This window comes from Oryzias melastigma, linkage group LG18, assembly GCF_002922805.2.
Source record: "Oryzias melastigma strain HK-1 linkage group LG18, ASM292280v2, whole genome shotgun sequence".
Lineage (NCBI taxonomy): Eukaryota > Metazoa > Chordata > Actinopteri > Beloniformes > Adrianichthyidae > Oryzias > Oryzias melastigma.
This window is the reverse complement of record NC_050529.1, coordinates 741,855-753,499: the sequence shown is the minus strand read 5'-3', so window position 1 is coordinate 753,499 and position 11,645 is coordinate 741,855. Positions and strand designations below refer to the sequence as shown.

The 11,645-nt window shown below is 45.6% G+C and overlaps 1 protein-coding gene across 10 annotated transcripts in view; it reads right to left on the bottom strand.

Moving 5' to 3' along the window:
* Positions 1–11,645, bottom strand: part of dab1a (DAB adaptor protein 1a) — a 205,782-nt gene that overhangs the window by 57,143 nt on the left and 136,994 nt on the right. For all 10 annotated transcript variants that reach the window (XM_036216833.1, XM_036216838.1, XM_024287738.2 and 7 more), the window contains 2 exons: positions 9,459–9,598; positions 3,962–4,060 (listed from right to left, as the gene is read on the bottom strand). In XM_036216833.1, the coding sequence (XP_036072726.1) occupies positions 3,962–4,060; positions 9,459–9,598 (239 nt within the window). The remainder of the gene's footprint in view (positions 1–3,961; positions 4,061–9,458; positions 9,599–11,645) is intronic.

Below are 11,645 nucleotides of genomic sequence, written 5' to 3'. Positions count from 1 at the left end.
CGTTCTTCGTTGTTATGACTGAGAGACTGTGAAGGTCTCATCTCAAAGGAAATGTGCTCGAGTTCTGCAGCTCAGAATCGGGTCAGAGTTCACATCCAGCATTTTTTTGTATGAGTTCACATTTCACTTTTTGCTTGAATTAAAGGGTCAAACATGCGTAATCTCACAGTTCTCAAAGTCTTTTTATGATTTTATTTCCAGAGGTTTTGTCTGGTTCGGTGGTCTGAGTGGTTTTACAAAGATTCTGGAGTTCAGAATCCACGTGCTGTGGATCTGTTTCTTTTTTGCGTAATAGTCTTGTGTGTTTAGCCAGATCAGTGTGATATTTAGAAAGATGTTCATTAAGAAAGACATTAGACCCTTCAGATTTTTTCATCAAAGCTGTCTTGTGCTTTTGATTCACAAACCTGATCAGGATCGCTGGTTTATCCGTATTCTTTCTCCAAGGAAGCGGATGACAGACCTCAACAGTATTTAGGTCCAAGATTCAGAGAGAACTGCTGGGGTTAGCTTAGCCTGTATGTTGGCTAACGCGGTTTTGAGCTCTGCCAGATCGGCTTTAAAATTTTTCTTCGGTGCCATGTTCAACTCTCCTCGTTGCGGTAGCTGCAGTTCGGTGATTAAAGTCGCTTGTAGGCAACTTTAAAAGACTTTAGAAGCTGAAGAGTTGAGGAGAGCTGGAGACACGCGTCTGCTCATGACCCGGAACCGGAAAAAAGCAACTAAAAGCATAATTGTTGAATATCGGTCTTGAGAGCTCTTTTGAGCGAGTCATGTTCACATCTATGAATCTTACACTGTCTCACTTTAGTTCTTCAAGCAGCAATAGCAGCAGTGAAGTTTATCTGTCCTGACACGTATTCTGGGCCCTGAGACATACTACGCTCCTCAGTGGGACTGTGACCACTGTCATTCAGGAGCTGCTGCCACTGACCTAAATTATTCTCTGTGATGCTAATCATGAGGAGGAGAGGCAGCAGAAGACATCTTCATCTAACCTCCATATTTGATGTCATTCCATATTGTGTCTAACATGACTTACCTCCTGTTTGTAACCTTTCCTTTAAGGACATTTCACATTTATCGAGGGCTTCCTAATCCCTCCTCTGTGCTCCTTGATGCGGAACGTTTTTCACAAATACGTCTAAAAGAACTGAATACGGAACGTTGGTGGGAGTAAAGTCAGAGGGTTTTTGTGGGGAGAGCCTGGGTCCTGCATAATCATACATCTCTCATTTTGCTCTCCTGCGAGTTCTTGACCGGAGGAGCTGCTGTGTCCCTCCTGAGAGAAGCAACACCATGCTAAGGGGTCAGTGTCCCTGTATGTATGTGTGTGTGTTGAGTTGCTAGCCTGTCTTCCATTAGATTAATGTTTCCTCTTCTCTTGTTCTCCACCTCAAGCACCACCCCCTCCCCCTTCTGCACGACCTTCCCTCCTTGGGCAGAGAGGCCATCCATCCATTTGTTTCTCATAGATCTATCCTCCCGTCTGACTGACTGATGCACAGGAGGGGAATGAGACTGTCAAGATCCCTGAACCTTAGCAGAGTCACCCCCCCCCCGCCCTTCCCCCAAGTCCCAGGGGGCGGTAGAAGTGAAAGTGGAAGCTGCAAATCTCTATACTTAATATTAATGTGAGGACAGAGGACAAGGTCTTCCTCTTGAGATCTTTACTTTGACAAATGTTCACTAATCTTTCCCTCCGTTTCAGCCTGTCAGTGCCCCTTCAATTATCTTGAGACCTATCCCCCAGGCCTTGTCCAGCATTTTCTTGGAATTTTCCCCCTTTGACCCTGGACTTCTGCACCTGTCGCTTCTGTTCTCTTTCTACCGTGCTGCCTCTTTTCTGATGGAAGTCTGAAGGCATCGTGAACCACAGGGACTCAGGGTTGCAGAGGTTAGACAGAGGCAGGAAAGGGACGGGTTGGGGGGGCGGGTCCAGCAGAAGAGCTTGCACGCACGCTTCTAGCTGTCCAATCACAGCTATTTCTGAATTATGGCAGGCTACAGCATAGACAGTTTAAGTGATATCAAAGCGCTCCTTAGAGTTGTAAATCCTGTGCCTTCATCCCAGGTGTGGAACAGTAAAGCTCATATTGAGTATTAACTGAGATGAATTCACAAATTGACCAAAGGAAGCTCACATTTCACATTACACCACAGACATGACAGCAGGTGCCCGCTTATGCTGAGCAAAATACGACTCTTTTTATAAAGCTGCCACAGCTAAAATAAAAAAAGTGTGTAGGGATTCTTCCAATGCATCAGGTGTAAACTGAAGAACAGGGCAGATTTTTCTGCATCACCATAAGGTGGAAAACTATACCTGCTTAGCGCCCTGGTCTTTATCTCTGGTGATGAAGTGAATCAACACTACAGGGACCCTTGAGGTAAAAAAAAAATCCTTAGGGACTATTTTTCTTGTTCTGACGAGCGGCAAACAGCTAACTTTCAGCAAATGCTGTTTAGGTAATAACTTCTGAATTGTTATCCTTCTTACTGAAGTCGAGAAAACTGTCAGCGATCTAGAACGGCATCAAAAAGAGCAGAAAATGATTGCCAAAGTGGCAGACAGCAAACTAAGGGGCCCTTTTAACCCCTATGCTATCCTTGTTTACAATAAAAGAGGGGTCATCTGGACCCCTACGGACAGCACGCAGAACCTTTTTTTTCACTGAGATTTTTATCTTCACTGGTGTCCGTGGCAGACATGAAATCCTGTCCACCTTTGTCATAAGATGGATCCCACATCAATGTAAGAGTGGGGTCATCTGGACCCATAAGAGAGCACGAGGGTTAAACTAAAGTGTGAACTAACAAAAGGATGGAGGACGACTCATCCAGACAAATAGCAAATTCTGCAGAGTGCACAAGTCAACCAGGAAAGCAGCTGTGTAAAATGGAACATTCCTAATCTGGTAGTACACTATGCAACACAGTCTCAGTCAAATGCGTATATATTCCACAACTTTGCACTCCTGAAATACCATGTATAATACACGCCAAACACAAACACATGCATATGATACGCTCTGGCAATGGCATACATATGCACGCTTTCTAGGTTTCATTTTTGTCACGTGGTCAGAAATCTTCGGGCTTATTTAAAAATGACATTGTTCCGGGTTAAGGTTAGGATTACGGTTACGGTTCTACAAGCAAATTGTACACTTGTGCAGCTGTCTGTGATGCTCACGGCTCCACCAGAGGATGGATCAAATGTGGAAAAAACATCCATCTTCTTGACCGCTTCCTCCCTTTCGGGGTCACGGGGGTGCCGGAGCCTATCCCGGCCACTGTTGGGCGAAGGCGGGGTACACCCTGGACAGGTCGCCAGTCCGTCCCAGGGCCTCAATCACACACCCATTCACTCTCACATTCACACCTTGGGGCAATTTAGAGTCACCAATTAACCTATGAAGCATGTTTTTGGACGGTGGGAGGAAGCCGGAGTCCCCGGTGAAAACCCACGCATGCACGGGGAGAACATGCAAACTCCACACAGAAAGGTCCCAGCCGGGATTCGAACCGGGGCCTTCTCGCTGTGAGGCAAGAGCGCTAACCACTGCGCCACCGTGCAGCCCAATGGAAAAAAAAAAAACATTTTACACATTTAGGAGCGTGTGTATTATATGCACGCAAAAACCGTGTTTGGCGTATAATATGCACGGTATTTCCTCAAGTCGTGGAATATATACGCATTTGACTAAGACTGGGCTGCAATATGAAACCAGTGATGTTGCTGTTTGGAAAGATTCAGACAATGGGGGTAGCCCGGATCTCTCATCTAAAGAGGTCTTGTTCTCAAGGTTTCAATTAGGGCCTCGTGATTTCCCCAGGGGTCTATCTCTTTCATGGAGAGGCCTCGTTACCAGAGAAAACACAAATGCAAGCACTCACAGAAGCATTGCATGCAGCTGCAGACACTAATGCAAACAGGACCACATGCCTCTGAACTTACTCCTGTCTTCTCATCAAAGATCTTGATCCCGCCAAAGGAAATGGTCAAAAACACCTTCTGCTTGTGTTCTCCCTTGGAGCGGGCAGCGGCAGCAACTCCCTGAGGACAGGAACACACAGTGGGCATCACAAACTATCTAAGCATTTAACACTGTAAAGGGAATTTCAACAAGAGGAGTGTGCTTTAATATAAAGGACACGCTTTTGTTTTAAGAATTTTTGGATTTTTATTGCAAAACTAATAATGATTTGTAAAAAATGGTTAGTCTAGTTTTATATAATATTACACACACACACATATATATATATATATCATATTATATTTCAAAACAGTGTAAAAATGCATCATTTATTACATTTACTAGCAACTTGGCCAAAAAGCATAAATGTTCATTGAGCAAAAGTTTTTTTTAAATCTTCATCAGATTCTATTCACTCTTGCTTCTGATGGAAGGTTGGTGCCAGTATAGTATGCTTTGGGGCTTTGAGGAAGGTAAGAAAGCATTATAGCTATAAGCAGCTCTTTCAGCTACAGACTGATCCACCCCAGGTGTCTGAATGAGCGGCATCGAAGGTCCTTCCTACCTGCTGCAGTGAGACTGTACAACCGGGGCTGATCCATTTGCTAAGATGTTGATGCCATCAGCCATCAGTCACTTTATACTTATTTTGTCACTTTATTTTTATACTCAATCCAAGCCACTTTAAAAATACGTTGTGCAATTCCTGTAACTTAAATCATATCCACAGTGCAATTGCTTCTTCTTTCATCTTTTCCTTTTTTTTTATCTCCGCACAATTACTTTGCTCTCTTTGCAAATATGAATATTGTCTAATTTTTCTATTTGTAATGCTGCCGTAACGCTGAAATTTCCCCACCTTGGGACGAATAAAGAACTACCTTATCTTATCGTATTATACAAGTCTACACCATTTCCCATTCAGTTTGACCTTCAGCACATTATCAAATGAATGTAACAGAATGGACTAAACAGGGCTGCACGGTGGCGCAGTGGTTAGCGCTCTCGCCTCACAGCGAGAAGGCCCTGGTTCGACTCCCGGCTGGGACCTTTCTGTGTGGAGTTTGCATGTTCTCCCCGTGCATGCGTGGGTTTTCACCGGGGACTCCGGCTTCCTCCCACCGTCCAAAAACATGCTTCATAGGTTAATTGGTGACTTTAAATTGCCCCTAGGTGTGACTGTGAGAGTGAATGTGTGTGTGATTGCAGCCCTGCAACAGACTGGCGACCTGTCCAGGGTGTACCCCGCCTTCGCCCATCAGCAGCCGGGATAGGCTCCGGCACCCCGCGACCCCGAAGGGGACAAAGTGGTTAAGAAGATGGATGGATGGATGGATGGACTAAACTGCTGTCATAAAGTTCTTTTAATTATTAGAATTCAAGTACAAATACATCTAGTATATACTATATATATATATATATCTATATATATATATATCTATATATATATATATATATATAGATATATATATATATATAAATTAGGGCTGTCAGATTTGTCGCGTTAAAAACGCATTAATCTGACGTGCGCTTGACGCCGACAATTTTTTTGACGCATTGATCGCGGATTTTCCATAGGCTGTATGTAATGGGAGGACCTCATAGCTCGATAGGTCCATTATTTTTACAGTCAATGGGATTTTCTCATACGTGCCTTTTCACACCGCGCGCGGCCGTCCCTCATCGTCCTCTCACCGGCTGCTCTCACTCGATCACGGGCGGGTCTCCAACCACCGAGCTGCTAGCTAGAACCAGCCCGGCGCTAGGACCTGGAGAGCTCCTGCACCCTAACCCGGCTCCGGTTCGCGTCCAGTACCACGTCTGGTGGTACCGGCTCGCGACCGGCGCCGCGTCCCGAGAGCTGCGGACTCCCGACGTTCCGAACAGCAAGCTCACCGGGGGACGTTTTAAATGTTCTGGAGGTTTAAGCGTGATCCAACCCCAGCATAGCTCTCTGTCTGCCGGCATATTCATGGCGTGAGCTCCGCTGAGCTGCAGCCAGAGAACGCGGCGGCAGTAACAGACTTTCAAACTATCCACAGAGTATCCCGCTTTTCTCAGTCTTTAATGTTTTAAAAAACAAAAGTTTATTGGAAATGATAAATCTCTATTTCATTTATTACTGCAATTCAGCAGAGGAGGAAAAGATTTGGTCCTGATAAAAAATGAACATGAAAGTGTTATGGAAATTTGATTTTTGATGTTTTTTATTTTATTTTACTGAACATTGATTGAAGTTTTGAATTTAAAATGCCCTTCACTTGCACTTGGGCTTTTGTTAGGCATTTTATGTTACAGCCTTTTACTGTTAAGAAAGTTTATCTCAATACAATGTTACAAAATAAAGTGTTTCTGATGAAAAATATTAAAATTGTCATTCTTGTTTTCATAATTAATGTAGAACTGTTAAATTCCACGAACCACACATTTTTTCCTTAAAAAAAGGCCACATGTAAATTTGCGATTAATCGCGAGTTAACTCTGGACAAAATGGGATTAATCGCGATTAAAGATTTTAATCACCTGACAGCTCTAATATAAATATATAGGGTTCAACACAAATACAACTCCATGGGAATGCCACAACACCAGGTCAGAGAGGAGGCTATACCACTGAGGGGAATTCCTATCACAACAATCACAGAAACCAATGAACTGGTTTACACTACAGCAACAGTGATCCTTGAAATGCTTGGCTATAAGAGCAACCATGGGAGAAAACAATGCCCACCACATAAGCAACGGTTGGAGGCTAAAAATCAAGGCAGCTCGGAGGGAAGTAAGCAAGTGGACAGAAGCCCAGAGAGGTACAATGAAAAGCAAGTGCCTAAGAGATAGAGCCAGATGCCCATACCTGAAGCACTGGAAACTGCAAAACAAAGGCTCCTGGCCTTGGACAGCGGCCTAAAGAGGTACACTAGAGACAATGAAGCCAGATGGATAAACAGGCTGCTCGCAAATTAACCTGCAAAAGTGACAGGGTCAAAGCAGCAGAGCAGACCCACCAAGGCTGGAAACTGAACAGTACTGGAAAAGTATATTGCCAGTGGCCCCAGCTGCGTTTGCTCACATTGGCTTAGGTGGCTATGCTAGCAAGTCGCATGGTAGACAGCGTAGCGAGTTCCGCTGCCCAGGGTCCGGCAAAGCAAGCAAGTGCTGCGTGGCCCAGGAGTCAGCAGAGTTAGCAGGGTCGCTGTCCAGGCCTCCAGTCCCTAGGCAGCGAAGCCAATGTGGGTGAACACAGCTGGGGCCACCACGGAAACTGCGGACAAACCCAATTGGGTCCCATATTCTCTGCCCACTTTTGAACCATGTGGGGCCCACTTGGCCTTGCTGGCTGGGAGGGTATAGAAATACATCGGAGCCTGGGGGTGTCCAGGTCTCAGTGATGCGGGTTTCGGTCCTTGCCTTCGAGAGCTAGGTCTCTCCAAAAACTTCATCAGTGGGTGTGCCTGGCTGGGCCTGTTAACATCATTCCTCTGGGACCCTTGTTTCTCTTGGGTGTCTCTCTGCTGGGCGGGGGTGGGCGTCCCCTGCCTTGCTCCCCCCTGGACCTTCCGCGGCAGGGGCGGGCGGGCGTCTGGGGCATGGAAGCGAGTCACCCTTGGGGGGCCCTGGCTCGTACCTGGGGTGGGGTGGGGGGATGCTCGGCGCTGCTGGGTGGTGGACTGCTCCTCTGGGGTTGGGGGTTCTCCGGGGATGGGGCCTCGCATCGGTCTTCCTGGTGTGGTGATGGGGTTGCGCTTCTGGCTGGGTTGGTGCCTGCACTCTCTGTGTTCCTGTGCCTTCCTGTTCTCGGGTGTGGGGGGCCTCTGCGGCGATCCCGCGTGCCCTGGTCCGGATGTTATGCGGATTTGTCCGGCGGGCTGATTCTCTTTTTTTCTTGTTATTTCTTCGGTTTAGATCATTTTTTTTCACAAAAGGCTGACTATTTAATACGTGATGCAGCTTGTTGTCGCGGTAACATGGAAACACGACACAGAACAGGAAACCGACAAAACTCAACTTTAGCGGTAAAGTGTTGCACATTTGAAAAGAGGACCTGGACAAATGTGGATTTTTTTTTCTTTTTCTGAAGTTAAGCCTTTAGTGAGCAGCTAGAACACAAACAGTACACAATCAGTTTCGTCTCTGTGTCATTTCGCACCAGGTTCAGTATAGACTCTTCTCACCTACTCGAAAAACAGAAACTTCCTCTTGTGGTGAGACAGAAGAATACACCCTTCAGTACGCTTATGAGTAGTAGAATAATAATTAAAAAAAAGAAAAGAAACCTAACATTATGGGGCAGGGGGTTGACTTATTTGTCAATATAAACTCATTTACATTACAAAAGGAAAGTGATTATGATGAATGTGGGGCAAACAAAATACAGGCGGGGTGGAAGTCTGCTTGCAGATATTAGACCTGATGTAATCAATTAACTCAGACATAAAAAAACAGGAAAAAAAGTCAGTGAAAGAAGAAAAAAAACATTAAACATGAATGTATAGGGCAAGCACTAAGATCTTACAATAACAAATTTAGAACAATTAAGATAACTTATTGAATACAATACAGTATGAAAAAGTATAAGACAGGGAGAAGCAATTTACGGGGAAAGGTTGAGAGATCTGAGAAAGACGGAATAAATGAAGAGCAAGGAAGCTGTTTGATCAATGAGCTGTCTGTCCTCTTCTCAGTCCTGCTGGTTTTGGCTGTTTTTTCTCACCAAAAATCAAAGCATGAAAGCAAAAAGTTCAGGAATGTTGGGTCTGATTGAAAAGGTGATGCTGTTCATTCATCAGGGGTGCAAAGAAAGACCACAGGATTATCTTATCCTATAATAAAAAACAACAACAAAATTACCAGTTAGGTCTCTTCCTAACACTCCCTATCACACCTGTCCTGATTTATCCCCAACCCCCATTTTTTCTCCTGCAAACTGCCGCTTCTTATTGTACTTGTGCTGCCAAATGAGACACTAAGCCAAATCTTGTAAGCTACCTGCTAGTGTAAGCTAGCAGGAGAAGGGGCAGTGATCATGGGAAATGAGGGAAGGGGGTGAAGTTCTAATGAAGTCCTGCCGCTCTGCAGAAACCATGTCCTAGAAAACTCCCCAGGATTATTTAAAAGACATTTGGGAATGCATTGAAAATACATCCAAAGACGATCAGAGTGGGAAGTGAAACTGTAGCATCCCCATTTTCCGTATCTTTGTTCTTGAACTTTCCCCCTGCAGGAATTTGCATAAAAACTGCAACAAACTGCAAGTGTGTGAACACGCACACACATTTATTCTAATCCATTAAATATGCATTTTTAAATGTTCCTCATTGAACTCTTCATGACACAATCTTTGACTCTCAACTTCACCTTGCTGTGCCCTTTCATGTTCCGTTTTTTCAATGTGCTGAAGTTCTGTAAAGTTTACATCATCAGGGAGCTCCAGAAGCATGAATATGAACAGAAAAACAACAGGAGAGAGACTCTTCTTACCTTGAGCTTCATCATGGAGTCCTGGCAGAGTTTGTCTCCACGGGCGGAAGTGACCTCGTCCAGGCCGATAAGTTTGGCCTTGTAGCGGACTCCATCCCCCTTAAACCTCCTGATGAGAGCTGCCTCACTGCGATCCTGCCCTGCAAATACAGACAGATTTGTACTGCAGTCATCAGTTCACTACACCTTCTAGTCAAGCATCTCAATCTACCTCTGACCAAACCTATTAATCAAGTCGACTACAAAAGATAAAAGAGTAATCTTTAAAAAAAGCAAGGAAGAAAAGCTTAAAGCCTTAGCTGGAGACGGGCTAGAGCTGCACGGTGGTGCAGTGGTTAGCGCTCTTGCCTCACAGCGAGAAGGCCCCGGTTCGAATCCCGGCTGGGACCTTTCTGTGTGGAGTTTGCATGTTCTCCCCGTACATGCGTGGGTTTTCACCGGGGACTCCGGCTTCCTCCCACCATCCAAAAACATGCTTCATAGGTTAATTGATGACTCTAAATTGCCCCTAGATGTGAATGTGGGAGTGGATGTGTGTGTGATTGAGGCCCTGAGACAGACTGGAGACCTGTCCAGGGTGAACCCCGCCTTCGCCCATCAGTAGCCGGGATAGGCTCCGGCACCCCCGCGACCCCGAAAGGGACGAAGCGGCCAAGAAGATGGATGGATGGAGACGGGCTGCCTGTGGGCCACAAATGGGCAAATCTGGATAGAGTCTGCAGATGACCCGCATGACATATCAAGACCCCCCAGTAGGCAAGCGCATAGCAAACACTTCAGCAAAATGTAAGTAAAGGTGAAGTAGGTGTGATACTGTTTTTACTGTCCTGAATCCTGCACACTGTGCAGCGGGATCATTAATGTGTCTAAAGAAAGGGGAGCATGCTCCATGGACACCCACTCCCCACAACCTGGCTGCTGGACTTCAGATTATTAGATTCAATTTAAAGATTTAAAAGGTTTATTGTCATTTGCACAGTCACAAGAGGCCCAAACTAGGGTCTCATTGTGCCGGTCCCAAGCCCGGATAAATACAGAGGGTTGTGTCAGGAAGGGCATCCGGCGTAAAATCTTGCCAAATCAAATATGCGAATCAGACCTACGAAATCCATACTGGATCGGTCGAGGCCCGGGTTAACAACGACCGCCATCGGTGCTGTTCACCGACAGGGTGCCGGTGGAAATTGGACTACTGTTGGTGGAAGAAGGAGAGGAGGAAGGCAGGTTCATAGGAAGAGAGAGCATGAAGGTAGCTGGTGTTAGAGTGGAGGATGCTGAAGACAGGCTTAAATGGAGGAAACTGATTCGATGTGGCGACCCCTGAAGGGAAAAGCCGAAAGGAAAAGAAGAAGTGTCATTTGCAAAGCAAGGAAACAGGTTTCTCTGTACAATATAAAACTCTTACTCTGCACTGTACTCTGAATGCTGCAAAACATTTGAGATTAATATAAAAATTATGTCTGAAAGGAGCATAAGAGCTGAAAATGAACACAGTTTTTGAGTTTGGCGAGGTCGGCAGGACAGAGCCTGCAGCTGCAGCCTCGGAGTCATCTGCAGACGGCTCCTGCGTCGCTCTGGAGCCGTAACAGTTCCCATAATGGTCCAAGTAACGGTTCCCATAATGCTTCCCGTAATGGTCCCAGTAACAGTTCCCGTTATGCTTACTGTAAGGGTCCCTGTTACAGTCCCTGTAACGGTCACTGTCACGGTTCCCGTAATGCTTCCCGTAACGGTCCCTGTAAAAGTTCACGTTATGCTTCCAGTAATGGTACTGTAACGGTTCCAGTAACGCTTTTCGTAACAGTCCCTGTAACGGTCCCCATAACAGTCCCTGTAACGATCCTCGTAACGGTCCCTGTCACAGTCCCCGTAACAGTCCCGTAACAGTCCCCGTAATGGTCCCTGTAATGGTTCCCGTTATGCTTCCCGTAATGGTTCCCGTTACGCTTCCCGTAAATGTCTCTGTAATGCAGGGGTCTCAAACTCAATTGAGCTGGGAGCCGCTGGAGGCAGAGTCTGGGTGAGACTGGGCCGTATCAGGATTTCCAAAAGGAAATCACTGATAAAACATTCCAATGTTCTCAAATATCTTTATTTTTAGCACAGGATTGTGGTGTGTAGAATGACTCTGGTGGTGAAGAAGATGAAGAAAGAGAGGGCAAAGGCAGAGAAGAGGACAAACTGGTG